General features: G+C 53.8%; 2 protein-coding genes across 4 annotated transcripts; both read right to left on the bottom strand.

Moving 5' to 3' along the window:
- Window positions 1-103: 103 nt before the first annotated feature.
- Window positions 104-17,330, bottom strand: chd8 (chromodomain helicase DNA binding protein 8). Of its 3 annotated transcripts, none has more exons than XM_084706599.1 (39): window positions 17,243-17,330; window positions 15,201-16,500; window positions 14,657-14,968; window positions 14,317-14,430; window positions 13,662-14,164; window positions 13,380-13,491; window positions 13,021-13,230; window positions 12,797-12,865; window positions 12,636-12,691; window positions 12,408-12,525; window positions 12,145-12,228; window positions 11,583-11,720; window positions 11,262-11,383; window positions 10,843-11,086; window positions 10,504-10,680; window positions 10,087-10,230; window positions 9,895-9,993; window positions 9,489-9,648; window positions 8,519-8,729; window positions 8,039-8,234; window positions 7,707-7,877; window positions 7,275-7,565; window positions 6,811-7,031; window positions 6,473-6,675; window positions 5,938-6,094; window positions 5,748-5,837; window positions 5,552-5,655; window positions 5,077-5,200; window positions 4,831-4,906; window positions 4,303-4,604; window positions 3,917-4,149; window positions 3,112-3,750; window positions 2,840-2,943; window positions 2,488-2,715; window positions 2,288-2,383; window positions 1,920-2,033; window positions 1,714-1,818; window positions 1,501-1,605; window positions 104-1,220 (listed from the first exon to the last, which is right to left on the bottom strand). In XM_084706599.1, the coding sequence occupies exons 2-39, from the start codon at window positions 16,185-16,187 to the stop codon at window positions 831-833; spliced, it is 7,809 nt and encodes a 2,602-aa protein (XP_084562725.1). In that variant the 5' UTR covers window positions 16,188-16,500; window positions 17,243-17,330; the 3' UTR covers window positions 104-830. The 3 variants fall into 3 exon arrangements, with proteins under 3 accessions (XP_084562725.1, XP_084562726.1, XP_084562724.1); XM_084706600.1 differs by having other exon boundaries at window positions 4,330-4,604; window positions 13,021-13,233; XM_084706598.1 differs by having other exon boundaries at window positions 13,021-13,233.
- Window positions 17,331-19,077: 1,747 nt separating this feature from the next.
- Window positions 19,078-20,099, bottom strand: cbln12 (cerebellin 12). Its single transcript, XM_084707320.1, has 3 exons — window positions 19,809-20,099; window positions 19,458-19,577; window positions 19,078-19,275 (listed from the first exon to the last, which is right to left on the bottom strand). Exons 1-3 carry the CDS (start codon window positions 20,097-20,099, stop codon window positions 19,078-19,080), a joined length of 609 nt encoding a protein of 202 aa, XP_084563446.1.
- Window positions 20,100-20,888: the final 789 nt, after the last annotated feature.

Raw genomic sequence — 20,888 nt, forward strand, 5'->3', positions numbered from 1 at the left:
TAAAAGTCTCAAACGCAACAAATGATTAATTCATACATCCAAATAAAAAATATATTCAACAACAGTAATATCAGACAAGTACAACAAAGACCAGAAGCTGTAGTTCACTGTAGATTGCTGTTATTCATATCACAGATACAGTCAGGTCATAAAACAAGAATTATAACTCAATGCGGTCATTTTGCACCATAGCACACAACTGATCGGTTCTACCATTGTACAATACACCCATCTTCCTATCACTGGATCAGTAACTAATACATCCCCCCCTCCCCTCTCCCTCCCACTCAGGAAAGAAATGTACATCCGAACATTGGACTCCTCTAGTTCACTGACTCAACTGGGCACAGAAATGGCCTATTAAATCAGACTCAGGCATCATGGGAGCTCAGTACATGTGTGTCCACTCATCCAGTTGCTTGGAATACTGGAGGGCCAGCTTGGAGTTTCTTGGGTAACAAAAGGGTTTCTGTACAGCATGGCTCTCCCTTACACTTGAGGCTGAGGAAGAGGCCAAGGAGGTTGGCAGAGGTGAGTAGAAGGTGAAAGGGAGGCTCTGGATGAGGCCCCTGAGGGGGCTGAGCATGAAGAAGGGCTGGTCACAGACAGAAGGGGAGTATCATGAATGAAAGGAATGGAAGTTGATGGGCGCAAACCTACTTTCCCCCCCAAAAACCTACATGAAACAAATAAGTAAAAAGAGGGAACAAAAAAAACCACGTCCGTCCATTATTTGATACAGATGATAAAAATAAAAAGGAATAATGACACGAATGAGAAAATAACATGATTTCAATAGGAAAGGGCTATGTCAGACAGGATGTGCTTGGTCAATCCTCTGAGCTGGAAGAGGAAGAGTCTGATTCGTCCTTCTGCGCCATGATGACGTCGTCCAATAGGGCCTCCCTGTCTGAACTCTCATATCCGCCCTGTGACAAACTGTCACCTCCCTCCATCTTGACATCGAAGTCGGGGGGCAAGAAGTGGTGGGATCCGGTCAGGTTGCTCCCATCCTCCAGGTCTTCATCGTCCATCATGTAGGCCCCATCGGAAACTAGGGTCTCCTCCTCCTCTTCATCTTCCTCCTCGCCTCCCACCAGCAGGGGGTCCTCCAGCGGGGTGGGCTGGGGGGCGTGGTGGTGGTGACGGCGCCGACCTCGCTTGGGGATGTCAGACTCGTCAGTCAGGAGCCGGTGGAAGAGACTCTCGGGGAGGAAGCCCTGGACAGAGAGGCAGGAGGAAGTTTAGTCCGGTGATAAACCACCCAATAGGAGAGAACATTTACATTTAGTCATTTAGCAGACGCTCTTATCCACAACGACTTACAGTAAGTACAGGGACATTCCCCCCGAGGCAAGTAAGGTGAAGTGCCTTGCCCAAGGACACAACGTCATTTTGCACAGCCAGGAATCGAACCAGTGACCTTCTGATTGCTAGCCCGATTCCCTAACCGCTCAGCCATCTGACTCCCTAGAAGCAGCAGATGCAATTAGTACTCACAGAGCCTCGAACAGTCTCCGCCCAGTCTGGTGCTACAGAGTAGTCCGGGTTCTCCTCGAGAAACTCCCTCAGGTCCTGCAGCAGGGGTCCGAAGGCTGCTCCCACCTGCACCAGAGAAGAAGAACTCAACCTCATGGCAACTTAAGAGCAGCGCAGCACCAACACCGACAGCAGCTGGCCATTCCGGCACCTCCTGATAACCTTAAATCGTACCTTCTTTCCAGTCTTCATATCGATGATCTTCACCTTCTCGCTCCCCGTCAGCGCCTTCTCGGTCCTCTTCCTCCTCCTCCTCCTCTTATTCCTGTTGACAAGCAGCTGGGGAGACGGGAGGAAATCACAGGGATCTAAGTAAACATGAACGACAGTACTCATAGGTCACGGGGGCAAAGGGTGGTACTATGTGTAGGTGTGTCTACCTCCAGCATGTCCCCCTCAACCTCGTAGTCTGGGTTCTCCTTCAGCCAGTTGGGTGGGCCCCTGCGCCGGGGCGCCCTCTCCGCGCTCTGGACCACCCCGTCTGGGTCCGACAACTAGGGTAGAGACACAAAAGTGGCGTGATGTTAGTATTGGAGCGGATGGGATTTACAACACAGTGTGTGCCTGCTTCTCCCAGGAGGGTTTTTTTATGGCTCCCCGAGACATCTTCTGAGTATGAGCAGCTGTGCTTCCCTCTGGGTGGACGGTGATTATCGCTTCAGAATGGGAACGTGTACTTGAACTTTGTGACCACACACACACACACACACACACACACACACACACACACACACACACACACACACACCTCTTGGTCCCTCCGTTTCCTGCGTCCACTGCTCTCTCCCGCCGCCCCGTTGGGCATCAAAGCCTGCTTGGAAAACGTCAGCTTCAGCCCCTCCTCCTAACACAGAGACAAGGGGGGGGGGGGGGGGGTTTATCCATGACATTTCACCACTGCCAAAAAGCTCTCCTTTTTCTTTCCTGATGTCCTCCCCCGCGTCTCACCTTGAGGAGTTTGACAGTGAACTCAGAGTCCTGCTCATCAGTCCCTTCCCCGCCAGGGGTGCCGTGGCCTTTACGCATGAGCCGGGAGTAGCTGAGCTCGTCTCCTCCCCCCTGCTCGTCAGAGGCGGAGGTCAGCTGGTTCTCAGCTGTGTAGCGGCGTCCGGCTGGCCATTGGCCAGTCAGAACCAGCGTGCAGAGGCTGTCCAGACGGTTGATCAACACGCGGTCCTGAGGAACGCAACATGAATACATCCGTGACTCCTAAGCTGAGAGCACTGAAGGGGTCTGAAACCCCTCTTACCGCCTAACACCCGGTCCAACAGCTCTCGTGTAAGTTTGTGTGGGCGCATACCTTGGGCCAGTCCACTCGAAGGGGGTCAGTCAGGGGTGCACCGTCTTGGGAAGGGGTCATGGAGAGCATGCTGTTCTCCTCATCCCCATCACACACCTTGGCAGCTGAGGAAACAAGTCAAGGCTGTTCATGTGTGTTCAGCTACACGCTGCAGTTAGCATTCAGCAATACAGTTGGGTATCGTTTGGGTTTTTACAATACCATGTTCTTTGACTTTCCGTCAATTCTTTAAATGAACGATTATTTCCGCAGTCTCACTCTCTTTCACTAACCTCGTTCTCGCTCGGTTTCGCTCTCCCCACTCTCGTCAGAGCTGGCCGAGCCATCGGAGGACGAAGAGCCGGAATCTGTAACGGAATCCGAGTCCGACAGCCCCCCTCCTCCTCCTCTCTTCCTCCCACTTCCTCTGGGCCCCCTCCCTCTGCTCTTCTTCCAGGCCCAGCCGGCCCGGGCCCGGCCCTTCCCCTCCTGCTGAGTCAGGGGCGTAGTCTGGACCTCTGGGGCACCGGTGGCTTCGCCCCCCGCCAGTCGAGGCTCCTCTCCCTCCTTCTTCACGGCTGGCTCCTCCTCCTCTCCCTGGGCTGTGCTGGGGGGCTGGGGGGCCGGGGGCAGGGCCTGCTGGTAGTCCTGGCGAGCCTGCTGGAAGGTGAACTGCGGGTCGGAGAAGATGGAGAGTTCGGTGCGGCTGACGCCGTGGAGGGCGGCGCCCAGCATGAGCTGGCGGTCGTGGTCGGGCGCGCTCCACCACGCGGGCAGCTCGGGGCTGGGCGGGGCCAGTGGGAGGCGCTCCTCCAGGGAGGGGTTGGGCAGGACGCGCTCCCGCAGGCGACGCAGCAGGCTGATGCGGTAGAGGGTGCGCGAGGCGCGCTCCTCCGTGATGGGGGCCAGAGACTGGGACACCTCGGAGGGGTCTGGGGGAGACAGAAACAGGGTGGGATTAGGGCCGCACAACCGCCCAACGGTTCTGGTTACCGTCACCTTCGCAAGTCTCTGAAGTGAGTGAGGTGTGTACTGGCTGTGGAGGTCAGGTGGTGTGTCTATGGGGCTAGCTGGCTGGCTAGCTGGCGGTGTGGCTACCTTCTCCGTGGGCGGGGCGCAGGTGGCAGACCCTGCGGCACATGGCCAGGAAGCAGCGGAAGTAGCGACACAGGCTCTCGTCGGTCTTCTTGTCCAGACGGGCGAAGGTGCGGAAGCGGGTCCAGTCCATCTCAGGCTCCTCCCCCCGCGGGTCGCCCTCCTCTTTCTTGATGCGCTCCACGCCAAACGTGGAGACCACGCGGTAGAAGTCACACTCCTCTCTCCTGGTCCACCTGGTGAAAAATGATGGGGTGGGGGGGGAGGTACAGAGACAGACCATGCCGGGAGAGGAACCTTTAATACACATTTTTAAATTCCACATATATACACACGCACACACACACATTCTGTATGGAAAGACACAGGATAAATCAGCCAATTATAACCTATGCTTGCTGTTGCTGGGCAGATACCTCTGCTGGCGTTCCTGCCGGGCGATCTCCTTCAGCTTGCTGGCCTGCTCGCACCTCCGGCGCCTGCGGTCGCCCTTCTCGGCCGCCTCCATCTTCAGCTGCTCCCGCCTGTAGCTGCGCTGGTAGGCCGTGATCAGGCGGCGGAGCCTGGCGGTGAGTGACGAGCTGGTGGGCCACTCACAGGCCGTGCTCTGGCCCGAGGACGGCCCCTCCGGGACCACCGGGCCCGCCCTGTCCTCCACGCAGATCTCATCGTCCATGGCCATGGAGTCAGGCTGGGGGGGGGGGGACAGAGTCACATCTTGGTTTAGATATGGTAGGCGGTACGTCTGTCTCGCTGATGCTAATGGTCAACGGCATCAATAAAGATGCCGGACTCAACATTGTGCGCGACTAGGTCTACAACGGTTGGCTGTGTTATGGCGACGTCATTGCGGTTGGACAGCAGAGAGGACACTGCGTGGCTTGGGGGTGCTGACGGCATGGGCTTCAGTGTCTCACCTCCTCGTAAAGGTCTTTGGTGTGCCTCGCGGCGGGCTTGAACTCTGGGTCTTCAGAATACTTATCATAGTCTCCGCTGCAGAACAGACAGCAAAAACAAAAGCCGTTTTCAATCTGAATCTGACGACGGCGCTCCCCACACACCTGAGCCCATCAGAGTGGAGTGCACATCCGTGGTATGAGACGGTCAGGCAGGAAGCAGGGTTAAAGGGCCGGTACGCAGACTGAAGCCGGCGTGTTACTCACTCATCTCCGAGCTCCGCGTCGCCCGTGTGTTGCTCGGCGTCGATGGCCCGGTCGTCGGGGCGACCGGCGCGCTCCAGGAAACAGAGGCACGGGTCAGCACGCATGGTCGTGTACATCTCATAGCCTGGAGTCACAGAGAGGCAACGCACACTCAGCATATAGTACAGAGTGTCGAAGGGGAAAAAGATGTCTAGCTGGACCTGACCATCTCTCTTTCACACACACACACGCGCGCGCGCACACACACACACACACACACACACACACACACACACACACACACACACACACACACACACACACACACACACACACACACACACACACACACACACACACACACACACACACACACACACACACACACACACACACACACACACACACACACACACACACACACACACACACACACACACACACACACACACACACACACACACACACACACACACACACACACACACACACACACCGTGCTTGAAGACTCCCACTAGGAGTGAGCGGTCAGCCTCCGTGTCCCACCAGCCGGACGGCACCTCCTGCTGTTCCATCTCAGGCATCCAGATGTCAACATCCCTAAAGAGACACACACACACACTCAATGTAACGTGTGTGAAGGTGTGTATACATGTGGGAAGGGGGAAATGTGTGTGTGTGTGTGTCTTTACCTGGCATCAGCTCCTCTCAACACTGAGTCTGAGTGGTCTCCGATGACCTCCTGTCTGAGGTAGTACAGCATGCGCACTCTCAGCAGCACCCTGGAAGAGGGAAAGGGGTCATATGGTACCTTACACACAGCTGTGCGCACTTTCTCATGCACACACACACACACACACACAGGTGGACGGTAGCACTGACTTGTTGCATTGGTGCTTGAGATGTTTGCGGTAGCTGTCGTCCAGAAGCAGCGAGTCGGGGTTGTACTTGCGGATCCACTCCACCTTCTGCACGTCGAAGGAGCTCTGGGCCTTCACCCTCTTCCCTTTCCTGCCTCTGGGCACAGGGATGCTCAGGCCTGCGTGGACACACACACACACGCCTCTGTTACAACCACACAACTAATGACTAAGACTACAATAACTACAAATCAAGCCGATTCAGTGTGTGTAAGTGTATCCTAGAGTATGTGTGTGTACATATTGTAGCTGGACAAGGCTGGAGCTGAACTCAGCACCGCGCCCGGTATTCAGCACAGGGCAGCAGCAGGGGTTCAGCACCCAGGACAGCGGCAGGCTGCCCAGGCACTCAAAGCACTTCTTTGTTTGATGAGTAAATACAGGCCCCTGGGAGTTTACCTTTCCCACGTGTCGGCCTGGTCTCCTCTCCTCCTCACAACACAGTAATGACTGAGGACAGAGACTCAGGGTGTGTATGTGTGTGTGTGTGTGTGTACCCGAGTGGTTGAGGAGCGTCTGAGGCTCCCGGCCGTTCTCCGGAGGCGTGATGAGCTCCCAGATGAAGCTCTTGATGTTCTCGTCTCCACGGTAGTGCAGCAGACAGAAGACCAGGATGACCCTACAGATGGTCTCCACATCCCGCTCCCCGAGACGCCTCTTACAGCGCGCGTGGGCCAGGATGTCTCGCCAGCGCCCCCACCTGGAGGCAAGGAGAGAGACAGAAGGGAGAAAAGAGAGAACATGGATGCAGAGACTAAGTTTTACTGAACACTCGTAGCCAAACCAGCAAACAGACGGCGTTACTGTGACTTCCTGGACTCGGTCGTCCACCTACCCGTACACCAGGAGGTGTTTCTCCACACGGAAGCAGTCGGTGCGGCCGTAGCCCACCCCGGTGTGGCGCTCGGAGCGCCGCGAGGCGCGGGACTGCCGGGAGTTGTGGGGCGGGTACTCCTCGTCGCTGTCCAGGTCAGAGAGGTCGCCGCCCTCCCCCTTCAGGGTGGAGAACTGGCGGGTCTGCTTCCTCACTCTGGGGGTGTCGATCACCAGCGTGTTCTACAGAGGGCAGAGGGGACGCGGGTCAAGACGCTTCATGATCAACTGTCAAAGTTGTAAAACACAAGTACGGAGACACGCAGGAGGTCAAATGAAGACGTTTGGCGTCTTTCCACACACCGCGCATAGCTAGTTCCACAGCTTAACAACGCTCTCCCAGACCTGCTTCGACAACTCATAAACCCCCAAAAGCCCCGCCTCCCAGACACGAACCACACACGCCGCCAGAGGGCCCTCCTTTACCTTTCTGTTCATGGAGTCGTAGTCGATGTCGGCCTTCTTGGCCCACTTCTGCCAGAACTCGGGGTCGTCCAGGGCGATGTCCGTCCGGTTCTCAGACGCCACAAAGCTGGCCTTGGAGAAGGTGGAGCCCTTGCCCTCGCTCTCGATGGTGATGGTGGTGGCCCTCCTCTGGAGGATCTGGTCGATGTCCTCCTCGCAGAAGCGGCTGCCCTCGTCGTCCTCGTCCATGATGGCGGCGTACGCTCCCTTTCTCAGGAGGTCCTCGATCTCCTTCTTGGAGAACTGCTGGACCTGGGTGTGTGTGTGTGTGTGGGGGGTCATGAGAGATGAGCGGAGGAAAGAGTCATTACAAAGACCCCAGCGACAGGCCCAGCCCAGGCTCCAGTCTGCACCAGGGACCATGCACGAGGCAGAGACAGAGAGGCTTCTCACCCCGTTGACGTTGCTCTCCTTGTTGCTGCTCATGCTCTGCAGGACGGCCCGGTCCAGCCCCAGCTTCAGACTGGCCTTGTCCAACATCTCCCTCTCGTAGGAGTTCCTGGTGATCAGGCGGTACACCTTGACGGCCTTGGATTGGCCGATGCGGTGACACCTGGCCTGGGCCTAGACGTGGAGGAGGGGGGGGGGAGGTTAGAATGAGCAACACTGGTGTCTTCAGGGTTACACGTCAGAATTGAAGACTACATTCTCAGTTTAAACCAAAACAATGTGTATACAAATAAAATCTGCCCCTATCTACTGCCTCTGTTGGTCAGACTCTCTACCTGCAGGTCGTTCTGGGGGTTCCAGTCAGAGTCAAAGATGACGCAGGTGTCTGCTGCAGTCAGGTTGATGCCCAGGCCTCCAGCGCGGGTACACAGTAGGAAGACAAAGCGGTCAGAGTCAGGTTTGCTGAACCTGTCGATGGCGGCCTGGCGCAGGTTACCCCTGACTCGACCGTCAATCCGCTCGTAGAGGTATCTGCGTGGAGGAACACATTGGTCAACCGACTGACTTCGCTACATCGCTACGGTTACTGTCACACGCATTTTCATGACCATTCTGCATGAAGATTCCAAAACTGAGGATTCAAATATCGTTTCACCACACAGCCGGCCTCTGCACAGGTGTTATGCGTTTGCCCATGTGGAAAAAAACAGGCATAGCTTCATAACCCCCATTCCCGCACGTAAGCATACACCTTCCGCTCCTCCGGCACCTTCCAAACAGCGTACTGGAGACGGCGCGTGCGTGTGACAGCGTACCTTTTGTTGATGAGGTAGTCCTCCAGAATGTCCAGGCAGCGCACCATCTGAGAGAAGATGAGCACCTTGTGTCCGCCGGCCTTCAGCCGGGGCAGCAGCTTGTCCAGCAGCACCAGCTTCCCCGCCGAGCGCACCAGGGCCTGCAGGTGGAAGTCTGCCGCCATGGGGTCATACACCTCCCTCAGCTCGGCCACGATCTTCTCCTCGGCCCCTGGAAGAGCACGCGGGACGGGGAGGGGGAGTCAGAGAGACTTACGATGTAAGACTTGGCTCTGGTAAAATGCTGGGAAATGTTCATGGGAGAAGAGAGATGCTTTTCTCTTTTGGAGTACACAGTGCATGTTAAAAGGAGGCAAGATGGGTCAAAACACCGCTGTGATGAAATACCCACTACTATGAAAGAGTTTCTCCATATCATTTCCCCCCTATGCCGTGTGCGGTTCTGAGCCTGAGGGTGGTGCAGTGTGAGAGCCTGAGGGTGGTGCAGTGTGAGAGCCTGAGGGTGGTGCAGTGTGAGAGACTGAGGGTGGTGCAGTGTGAGAGCCTGAGGGTGGTGCAGTGTGAGAGCCTGAGGGTGGTGCAGTGTGAGAGCCTGAGGGTGGTGCAGTGTGAGAGCCTGAGGGTGGTGCAGTGTGAGAGCCTGAGGGTGGTGCAGTGTGAGAGCCTGAGGGTGGTGCAGTGTGAGAGCCTGAGGGTGGTGCAGTGTGAGAGACTGAGGGTGGTGCAGTGTGAGAGCCTGAGGGTGGTGCAGTGTGAGAGACTGAGGGTGGTGCAGTTTGAGAGCCTGAGGGTGGTGCAGTGTGAGAGCCTGAGGGTGGTGCAGTGTGAGAGCCTGAGGGTGGTGCAGTGTGAGAGCCTGAGGGTGGTGCAGTGTGAGAGCCTGAGGGTGGTGCAGTGTGAGAGCCTGAGGGTGGTGCAGTGTGAGAGCCTGAGGGTGGTGCAGTGTGAGGGCGGGCAGGGGGGGAGGCACCTGAGATGAGGTAGGGGTGGTTACAGCACTTGCGGAGCTCCATCATGGTGTTGAGCAGGTTGGGCACGTTGCTGTTCTGGTTGACGCCCACGCTGAGGAAGCTGAAGTTCCTCTCCAGGATGGCTCGGTAGTACTTCTTCTGCACGTCCGTCAGCTCCACCTACTCACCACCACGTTCACACACACATACATCAACATGCACATCCAGCAAGCATTGGTAGAAACGTTGAGGCAAGGCGAGTTGGCTCTCCTCAAACGGAATAAGGATTTAGTGGAAGTTAGCGGAGGGGTGAAATGTAGTCAAATCAGGGGACTAACTCTTTCATGCAGAGCTCATTCTAACGGCTGCACGTTTCGAAGCAGAGCAAAGACCTTTTCGTTAGAAGGGTTGCGGGTGAGATCTCACCTCGATGATGGTCTCCTGCTTGGGCGCCAGGTTCTTCTCCACGTCCTCCTTGAGGCGTCGCAGCATCATGGGCTTCAGGATGGCCTGGAGCTTCTGGACCTGCGGAACACCAGTCAGCCACGCATGAGCCCCACTCGAGTGTGAGCGCATGTACCTGTGTGTGTGTGTGTGTGTGTGTGTGAGTGGACATACCTGCTCCTCTGTTTTGAGGTCTCCAAAGTCGCGGAGGAACTCGGTCTCGGAGGGGAACTGGGCGGGCTCCAGGAAGTGCAGCAGGCTGAAGAGCTCCTCCACGGTGTTTTGCAGGGGCGTGCCCGTCAGCAGCACCTTGTGCTCCTGGACACCAGGGAGGACGGGGGGAGGGGGGAAACGAAGAGGCATTAGAGGGAGGAGGAACAGGCAGAAAGGCAGGAGGGGACAGAGAGACACGTTGGGGGATGCGGTAACAAAATGGATTGCATTATAGGGAGAGACGAGCGATCACTAAAGAGAGAAAAAAGTCTGTGTCTGTGTGTGTGTGTGTGTGGGGGGGGGGGGTGAGCGTGTTCCATAGTTCCTAGACGCTCATGCAGATCAACAGAGCCACATCCAAGCGGCCGCTTGTCTCACCAGGTCCAGCATCTTCAGGCTGTCCAGCAGCTTACAGTTGCGGTTCTTGAGGCGGTGAGCCTCGTCGATGATGACGCAGCGCCAGGAGATCTCCCTCAGCTCCGGGCAGTCCGACAGCACCATCTCAAAGGTGGTGATGAGGGCGTCAAACTTGTACGCTCCCGGGATCAGGTGGTCCTGGACGGGAGGGGGGAGCGTTTAGCAGGGAGGGGGAGGCTGTGTGTGCTGGTCATCAACACGGATCGGTTCTTAAATGCAATCCCAGGATTCTGGCCCAGGACACTGCAGCCTTCTGGCCCTCTGGCCCACACAGACACACACACACACACAGACACACACCTTGTCGTCCTTGCAGTACATCTCATACTGCTGGATCATCTGTCTGCTGGCCAGGCTGCCGTGGTAGACGATGGCGTTCATGTCGGTCCAGGTGGTGAACTCCCTCTCCCAGTTTGTGATGGTGGAGAGGGGCGCGATGACAAGGAAGGGGCCTTGGATACCGGCCCCAAACACCTCCGACAGCAGGGAGATGGACTGGATGGTCTTCCCCAAGCCCATCTCGTCTGCCAGGATACAGTTCTGCCTGTAGAGGGGACGGGGGGGAGAGGGAAGAGCCAGGGTTAAGAACGATGGTTTGTGTTGGAGGTAGAGTGAGTTCGGGAGAGGGTGGATGTGTGGATCGGAACTTTAGATTCGGGAGGTCTATACTAATTGTGCCGGTGGTGTACATCATCTGGGTAGGTGTGCGCTGCGGTTACCTGTTGTACCAGTTGAAGAGCAGCCAGTTAACGCCCTCCAGCTGGTACTCTCTCAGGATGTTGCCACTCTTGTACTCTCTGGACTCCTCCAGCTTCTTCCAGGCTGCAGCCTGAGGCCGGGGCTGAGAGGAGGAGGAGAGGAGGAGGGGTCAGGGTGGAGGCACACACACACAACCCTAGCACACACTGCTACACCCATATGCTTATGATAAAACTCACTCCCGCTCACTCCCAAACACACACACACGCACGCACACGCACACGCACACGAACACACACACACACGCTCTCCCATACATAAACACATTCCCCAGAACTCACAGTTCTCTTCAGACGAGCCTGGCGGTTCTGGATCTTCTTGAACTCCTCCACCTTCTCCTCGTCGACGTCCTCCTTCAGCTCCCAGGTGGCGTCCTCATAAGGCAGGGAGCACCACTTCACCAGGTAGTAGATCACCGGCTGAGGGACCAGAGACAATCATCAACATGGAACTTTTTGGTTTGTTTGCAGGGATTGGATTAGTTTAGCGGACCTGAATCAAGGAAGCGCTTATTAGGTTTTTTGGGGGGGTCCACTTTATCAACATGTCTGGGAAGACATGACCCCTCAGCTCAGAGGAGAGACCCCTCAGCTCAGAGGAGAGACCCCTCAGCTCAGAGGAGTGACCTCTCAGCTCAGAGGAGAGACCCCTCAGCTCAGAGGAGTGACCCCTCAGCTCAGATGAGTGACCTCTCAGCTCAGAGGAGAGACCCCTCAGCTCAGAGGAGAGACCCCTCAGCTCAGAGGAGAGACCCCTCAGCTCAGATGAGTTTCCTCTCAGCTCAGAGGAGAGACCCCTCAGCTCAGAGGAGAGACCCCTCAGCTCAGATGAGTGACCTCTCACCTCTCCGTTGTCTTTGTCCACACTGTGCGACTCGTCCAGTATACGGTCCACCTCCACATAGTCTGGGTTGAACGACTCCTCTTCCTGGGGACAGCAGGGTGGACTGGGTTATTCATGAAACACCCCTTTATTTTGGTCTCATATCACAGACACAGACCAAACCACCCCAACACAAACGCGCGTACTTTGTCACAATAAACGGTTTGCATCGGGGCAGAATGCTGAAACACAACCAGTAAATGGTGTGTTTGTTGTCCACTCACCTCCTGGAAGAGGAGTCTCATCTGGGCCTGTTTGGCCTTGAACCTCTTGAGCTTCTGGTGGATCCTCTTATCCCTCTCCAGCTGCTCCAAGGTGGCCCACTCACAGTGGAGGTACGAGCTAGGAGGAAGTCATATGAAGGTCAACATCCACAACTTGACCTGTCGGACTGGACATATACCTATACACAAGCACATCGATAATAGGAAATGAAGGGGATTAGGACTTACTAGTTCTTATACTTCACAAAGAATTCCTCAACACTGCCATACTGGCCGGGAGACACCTGTAAAGAAGTTGGTTAGTATTTTATGTGTACGTTGTACATTTACTGTACGTCACAGAAAAGCAGACATGCAACATCTACGCTGCAGGAATGTGTTTAACTCGCCTCTTTTTTCGTTAGCCTCATGGACAAAACCTTGTCGACGATTGCAGCATCCTCCTCACTGGGGTTTTCCTGTAGAACACAAATATATTCAATATGCGTGCGGATAACCCATGCTTCAATCGTTTACACTCGAAAACCTTAAGTCACATCGCAACATCGTTCTATCCACAAACAATGTGTTTTTTATACATATAGACCTGTCCCAGATGGGGCTGGTCACCCACCACAAAGAACTGCATGCTGGCCAGCCCGTCCCCGTCCAGCTCCAGCTCCTGTTTCAGCTGGGCTCCCATCAGCTGGGGTCCCCCACTGATGGACGCCACCGCCGACGCCGTGGTGGTCACGTCCACGTCCTCGTCGTCCTCGTCATCCGTGATCTTGATGTCCAGGTCCTCCGTGTACTTCTTCCTCTTCACCTGCCGATTAGAGCGCCTCTTCTGGCCGGGAGGGAACACGTGCCGAGGAGTTAGAAAACGCAAAAAGGCAGTCGCTGCGTGGTTTAGTTGGCGGGTGCAGCATTGTGGTGTGTGTGTGTGTGTGTGTGTGGGGGGGGGGGGGCGGTGTGTTCCAGTCTGTCTGTCACCTGCAGCAAGTCCTCCTCCAGGGTGCGGGGCGAGGCGGGGCTCAGCTCTCCATCTGAGTGGTCTGAGGAGGCGTTCCTCTTCCTCTTCTTAATCCCCACTGGAGTGATGGTGCTGGGCGGGGGGCAAGGGAAGACAGACAGATGAGAGAGCCAATCAGCTTGGATGAAAAGGACACCCAATGGGATGAGGTAGAGGATGAAAGCAACACATACACAACTTCTGACTTGCTTCCTAACACACTGACATAACGGCTGCCCCCCCCCCCCCAAAAACACACTCACTTGGTTTTGGCCTTGCTTTTGCTCTTGCTGCCCCCACCGCCGGCCACGCCCGCCGCTCCCCCGGCTCCGGCAACCCCCCCTGCCGCCTTGGCCTTGCCCTTCTTCTCCGCCCCCACCCCGCCCTTCCCCCCCGAGGCCGCCGCCCCGGGGCTCTTCTTCCGGCTCCCTCCGCCCCCGCCGCCCTTCTTCTTAGCGGCGGCCGGCGGGGTCAGGGCCCCCCCCAGGTCCGCGGCCGTCTGCCCGGCGGGCAGCTCGTCCTGGTTGAGGACGCGGGGGATGTTCCTCTCGCCCCGCGCCTTGGCCCGGGCGATGGCCTCGGCGACGATGCGGTTGGCCTTCTCCTGCTTGCACAGGGTCTCCACGCGGCGCACGGGCTCGCCGGCCTTGGCTAGGCGGATCCCCCCGGCCGCCATGGTGGTGGTGGTGGAGGCCGAGCCGGCGGCCGAGGTGTTGATGACCTTCACCACGGAGACGGTGCCTCCCGCTGTGGACGTGGCGCTGGTCTGGGGGGGGGGGGCAGGAAGCAGGTGTTAGAGGGAAGAGTTAAGGGTTGGGCTTCGCAGCCTAAGCAGTCCACCTGTAGATATCTGCCAAACCAGCGTGGAGCCTTTCATTGTGAGTGTGAGCGTCAGGACAGAAGGGGTGCTTCACCCACCTGGGGCTGCAGCAGCAGCTTGAGCGGCACAGCCAGCCTCTGTCCTCCTTGGCCCTGGGAGATCTGCACCACCTGAGGGCTGCCCGTGGTCCCCGTTCCTGACACCAGCTGATACTGCAGGGCCAAAAGACAAGGTCCTCAAATGTCAGGTTCAACCCTCCAAGTTCACGACGCACATTCCCTTTTCTCAAAGCCCTATGCACTGTAGATCTGAAGGTAAAGGACGTTTACACCTGTATGAACCTATCACTTGGCCCTACTAAACCTATGTGCACAAGCGTAGCAATGGGACAAGGGGTTTGTTTGGCGTCACAGTTCATTTAAGGTTCCTCCTCCTCACCTTAGCTCCTCCCTGTTGGTTGGGCTGCTGCTGCACCTGCAGCTGGATGGTCAGTACTTTGGGCTGTGCCCCGGTCTGGCCTGCCTGTCTGGCTTGGGTGAGGGCAGCCAGCTGACCTCCCTGGAGGACCAGCTTCCCTGGAAGAGAGCCCAGCACCAGCCTCGGCTGCTGACCTCCCTGCCCAGCCTGCTGCAACTGCACCGTCTGCCGCTGCTGGCCTGCGCCCCCTCCGAGGGTGACGGTTCCTGCCTGGCCTGTGCCGCCCTGGGTTGGTTGCTGGAGGACGAGAGTGATGCGCTTTGCCTCGCCACCCTGAGAGAGAGAGAGAGAGAGAGAGAGAGAGAGAGAGAGAGAGAGAGAGAGAGAGAGAGAGAGAGAGAGAGAGAGAGAGAGAGAGAGAGAGAGAGAGAGAGGGTTCCGTTATGGAAAGAAAGAAAACTGGCAACCCATGTGACCCAATGCATTGAAGGAGCCCATAAGTTCACTACACAACATCAAACATGCTTTCATCCCAGTAAGGGTTGGTGCGACTGGGAAGCCTCACCTGCTGTGGCATGGTGGTGAGAGTGACACCTTGAGGTCGGACCGTGCCCGAGGTGGTGACCTGTGGCTGGCCTTGCATGGCTTGCTGCAGCTGCACCTGGATCTGCGTCGGCTGCCCCTGGTTCTGGAGCTGCACCTGGGTCTGGGCCTGGGCAAGCTGGGCCTGCGTGGGCAGCTGGACCTGCATCGTCTGACCCGCCTGGACCTGCGTCTGCGTCTGGGGCATGGAGGTCAGCAGCATCTGCTTGACAGGCCCGTTGTGGGACTGGACCAGCCTCTGCACGCCCGTGCCAACCTTCACCTGGGCCTGCCCGGGGGCCGCCTGGTTTAGGACCGTCCCGCCTGGAAGTATGGACATGCCTGGACGGAGAGGCGTGCCTGACAGTACCCTGGCGATGGTGACTTTGCCACCGGGAGACCCGGGCGTTCCTCCGACTGTTTGCAGCACCTGGGCTTGGCCCTGGGGTCCTTTGAGGATGACGATCTTGTGTCCTCCCTGGCCTCCGGCCTGCTGGGTGATGGCTGCGATCTGCTGAGGGGTTAGCTGGTGGGCTATGGTCTGGGCGAGCTGCTGCTGTGTGATCTGCTGTGTGCCCGAGGGACTGGACACAGTGAGGGGGGAACTCAGCAGGACGGTGGTAGCCCCACTGGTGCTACTGGCTACAGAGTAAGTGGTCTGATTTACAGTCTCCAGAGCGAGTTGAGCTGGTGCCGTGGCTACAGACACAGTCTGAGGAAGGGCCACAGAGGGAGGCGGCTGTGTGGGGACTGGGTCTGGGATGGTTAGGGGAGCTGCCACTGGCATACTGAGGGCTGGGGCGGTGGAGATGTCCAGGCTGGGGTCAGAGGGGGGGTCCACCTGGCCCAGAGCCAGCTTCAGAGCTTCCTCCACGGGATCGGAGGAGCCCTGGGAGAAGGCGTCATCAGGCAGGGCATCTAGGTTAAACAGCGGCGTGTCGTCAAACAGGTCCATGATAGGGTCCGCCATCTTTCCCCGTCCAGAGAGGATGGGGGATGAAAAAAAACTGAACTCAAGTAGATATGGTCCAATTCTAGAGTGTCAGTCCCCTGTAGTTTGTTTCAAACCAAAAGGGGCTTTGTAAAAGTATCTTTTCTGCACGGATATTGGGACGGTAAGGGAGGTGGAGGAAGGTTTGGGACAGAGGAGAGACTGCTTAAGCAGTGGATCCTCTATTCCTCCCCCTCTACCTTGCCTCCTTTTCACCACCTACTTCTCACTTCTGACTGGGCAGTTACAGAGTGGATGCCCATCAGCAAGATCATTCGCTGCTGTCCCTTTCCTAAGGCAGAGAGGGGGAAACAGAGAGAAAACAGAAAGAATACAGGTGAGGGGATGTTGTTATACACAGAATACCAGAACCTAATTTAGCTAATGGACTTTTCTGTGCGGTTTCCGTGGGTATCCCCAAGGCTCATCGACCGTCACCCTCAGACTACCATGGTTTTAAGAAGCCGACTAAAAGTGGTACATGTCACCAATGGACAATGATAGTACCTCAATCAAACATGCATCTGTATTGGCACGAAATGCTAAAAAGCAGAGTTTTTAAAGACAGTTTGGACATCAACAAGTCAATATCGAAACAGTATGGTGACATCGTCAGACGTTTCCCTCTTACAATGTTACTCTAACCCCATCGCCGCTTGTTGTAACGACTCGCTAGCTAGCATTTGTAGCTAGCTATTGTATGGAATAAGGCTGCTTAATTGGTGTTAAATCCTGCTTTAAGACATCAGCAAACACAGATTTGGAGACAATATCAATCGATAGCTAGCATCTCTATTGATAACTGTATACCATTCACTCATTCGTAGCAACTCTCTCAATCTTCGCATCAACAAACCGGACCAAACCAAAGCAACGTGCCACAATAACCATAGCCTGTGTACGTTCAGTCACGGGTAAGGCCGCAATGCTGTTTCGGATGGACTACCTCTGTTTTACAGCAACAATACCGGCTATTAACCATACCATCCATTGCCCCAACTCTCTTGGTTATAATTTCGGGGTGCTAAATTTACCTTTGCATCGACACACATGGCTTTCTCCGTCTCACAACACAGTACGATTACAGGAAACGGCCAGCAAAGAGCAGGAACTAACCTTTTTGCCAGCATCAGCATTGAAATTGTGCCCCTCGAATCCCATCTGCGTGACTTTGGTAACATGTAATGCTATTGGTCAGTAAGGCTGTCCATCATTTTCAGGGCGGGTCATGTAGTTAGCTTGAGATAACAATAAATGCGGCCTAGTTGGGATAATTTGGCTCAGAGATCATACTCATTGAATTTCGGTTCCAAATATCTATACCTACGCATTATTATAATGCTACAGCATAACGCAAATACAAATTTGTTTTATCTCACGTTCCTTATATTACATCTATATTATCGATACATGTTTGCCTGTTTTACAGCATGTATCTATTATTTATACCACAATTTGACCTTTCTTAATTTTTCAACCATTAGGGCTGTCTTACTATCGAAATATGACCTGCTCGCATAAAGCGTATTCTGAAATAGGTTCAAAATGTTGCATGTTTCAATATTATCTGAAATAATCATACACAACATAGATATTAGACCTCGTTTCTATGAATTGGTGCTAATTGCTTGTTGTTGCTGAAAAACATCTGACACTGGAGTAATGGTATTTTTCAAGGTAACAATTTAAATGATATGTGGGTATATTGTGTTTTTCCCAAAGCGAATTTATGTTCACACATGGACTGTTCAGATTTATTATGACTTACAAAAAGATTGGGAACATTGATAAATAGGCTACTTATAATACCAGAGAACGGCAAAAAAGAATTGTATCTGACAGTCTGTATAATTTACACACATTGACTCAACTGTGCCACCTACAGGTTATTTTTTAAATGTTTTTAACTTTATGAGTCAAGGAGGAACACAATTAGGTTATATCATAGACAGTGTATGTGTGTTTGTGTGTGTGTGTGTGTGTGTGTGTGTGAGAGAGAGAGAGAGAGAGAGAGAGAGAGAGAGAGAGAGAGAGAGAGAGAGAGAGAGAGAGAGAGAGAGGAAACTGGTACTCCTATCACGAACTGGGGAAGCGTGACTGACTAATTGTGACAGCGCACCACATTTGGTCCACAGGAGTCCAGCAAAGATGTGCCCAAGTGTCCGCCAAATGCTCCATCTGTTTGTGTGCAACTGTTAGCTCTGTTAGGAGGATCCGTTAGTCACTATGCTTACACTCTCCCCCATGCTGGAGTCTGCCAGCCCATGCCAACTCTGGGGGTGAGAGCTAAATTTACAAGCAGCTGTCATGTTACGGATAAACAAAGATCATGAAAGGTAGACTGCATGGGACTGATTCTAATAACAAAGCAACTATGTGTTGTTGTACAAAACAAATATATATGAACATTCACTTACCAATCGGCCTGTATTGTAGATTAGTAGAATATACATGCACATACCACCATCAAAGCACAGAGAAGCACACTGTTAGATGTACACCTTTTAATATGTGTGGTGTTTCATATAAATCTTCCTAATAGATTTGAAAGCACTAACAGGCAAGTAGAGAATATATGCAATCACAAAACAGGACAGAGTTGGGTCAAGGACAGTTTGCCAGGGTATAATTGTTCATAGAGCTACAGAGGCATGAAAAAAAAAAAATGAATACATATTAATAAAAGCAACTTCAACAGTGTAGACACTGAAATACTGATGTCAGAGCTTTGATTTAGTCATTGCACATTAGCCCACATTGTACACAATCAATTTATCTCAACAACGTGTCCTTAATTCCATACTCAATTAAACGTTTCCCCCCCTCATTAAAGTCTCCTCCTCTCCCTCTGTCCACTTCTTAAGTCTCTTTACAGAGGGAACACTAAAAAACCACAGAAGGTAGAGTACTTCCATCCACCCATTAAATTGCCTCTCTCCAATTTGAGGTAGGCCTTGTCACCCCTCTCCATGATGATGAGGCCTGCGTTGGTAGCCGCCTCCCGTGTCACATCCTGGTCTCCTGCAAAGGCTGAGATCATTGGCCACCCATTCAGCATTAGACTGACCTGAAAGAAACCCGCAGGTTTAAGTGTCATCTCTCTGTGTTCGTAGGTTGGTTTTCATGCATATGTGTTTTATGTGTTTGTATGTAATGTTTTTCGTGTATGGGCCATTGCGCCTGAAATAAACATTAAATAAATAAAACATTAAATTATGTAAACCTGTACACAAGCTTGTCCTCCCCTACCTGAATAGTTTGTCTATTGTAAGCCTTCACCACATGGAAGTTGAAGCTGTAGACACCTCTCCTTGGTGCCAGAAAAACACTGCTCTCCTGGTCGAAGTGAGAACCTACATTCACCAGAATCTAAGACAGAGAGATAAAACCAGAGAAAAATTACATATATATAGAAAGGAATTCCATCAGTACAGCCAGAAGGACTGAACATTCATTCACGTATTTGTTATTGAAAAAGGTGTAAACTATACGAATAAAGACCTTAATTGTCCTGAAGGAACTCTGTCTAGTGGAAGATCCCATCTCAACCAACCCACCACCATGCAAAAATGGTCAGTGTGATTTTAACAATTTGCTCACCTGGTCAAAGTAGATGATCATGGTACGATTGCTCATGTCTGTGGGCTCGTGGTTGGTCTGACGAGTGGCAGAGAACGCCACCCGGCCAGTGCCAGAGCGGACCGACATGCCCAGAGCGTTGCCTCCAGGCTCAGAAGATGGCGTGGAGTCACACACAACCAAACACTTTCCTTCCAGGACAATGGGCTCTGTGTCATTTTGGCCACAGGCCCCAAGGGGGCCCAACAGGAGCAGCAACCCCAGAAGCAAAGTAGGGTCAAAGGTTGATGAACAAGCTGACCAGTGATGCATGATTCTTACGATGTTTGACTCTTTGTTTCCTTAAGCTAAAGAGGAGAATTAATTGAGGCACATGAGTATCTTTACTTTCTGTCACTCCGTTTGTAAATGGTGAAAAACGGATGTTTCTGTTTCTTATAAGATCAAACAGCAGATTAGTATTGCTCGGGGAAGTAAATAGGTCTTCAAAATCCCTTTTCTCACCTTTAAATTCCCCAAATTAAGACGAAAGAGGGAATTAACAGGTAGGTGTCATGGTCAGACTATAAGTTACATTTGGCTGAGCAGCAGCAGACAAAGTTAAAACTTGCTCTCTTTCTCTTCAATTCTTTCAATTTGTCTTTACCGTCTACTGTCTCCCTTGCTCAGATCTGTGGGGTGTTTCCCCCGTGGTGTCTGGGCTGCTTGGGTACTGTGTGCATGTGTGTGTTTAGCCGTATGGGGCCTTATGACAAGGACAAATAGATGTTTGGTTAGGTTCCAGTCTACTGCCTCAGCAAGGAATACCTGGAGGGAGGGGGTGGGGGGGGGGGGGCAGAAAAGGAGAAAGGTAAAGCCAGGATATACTTTGTGTATCCCACATAAGTTGATGAAGGGATGAGGTAAGGTTCTGGAGCACTGTCATGGGAGGATGTAGGTTCCAGGAGAGAGTGAGAAAGAAAAAGGGAGTCTGGAGAACAACTCCACTGAGAGACCATCTGTCTTTCACACACTTCCTCCCTCCCTCCTGACGTTTAACAACATGCTCCCCTCCCTTCTTTTTTTTCTCTTCTCTCCCACCACCTTCACACTCAGTAGCTT

Source organism: Hypomesus nipponensis, chromosome 10, assembly GCF_054491055.1.
Source record: "Hypomesus nipponensis isolate SF chromosome 10, ASM5449105v1, whole genome shotgun sequence".
NCBI classification, from domain to species: domain Eukaryota; kingdom Metazoa; phylum Chordata; class Actinopteri; order Osmeriformes; family Osmeridae; genus Hypomesus; species Hypomesus nipponensis.

Excerpts from the sequence above, each read along its gene's own strand:
- chd8 (XM_084706598.1), bottom strand. The coding sequence starts at position 16,187 with ATGGCGGACCCTATCATGGACCTGTTTGACGACACGCCGCTGTTTAAC. Across the intron at positions 13,492-13,661 it reads AAAAGCAAGGCCAAAACCAA|CACCATCACTCCAGTGGGGA; the intron begins GTGAGTGTGTTT and ends CCCCCCGCCCAG. Across the intron at positions 1,221-1,500 it reads CGGAGACTGTTCGAGGCTCT|GGCTTCCTCCCCGAGAGTCT; the intron begins GTGAGTACTAAT and ends CTCTCTGTCCAG.
- cbln12 (XM_084707320.1), bottom strand. The coding sequence starts at position 20,099 with ATGCATCACTGGTCAGCTTGTTCATCAACCTTTGACCCTACTTTGCTT. Across the intron at positions 19,578-19,808 it reads TGATCATCTACTTTGACCAG|ATTCTGGTGAATGTAGGTTC; the intron begins GTGAGCAAATTG and ends TCTCTGTCTTAG. Across the intron at positions 19,276-19,457 it reads ACAATAGACAAACTATTCAG|GTCAGTCTAATGCTGAATGG; the intron begins GTAGGGGAGGAC and ends GGTTTCTTTCAG.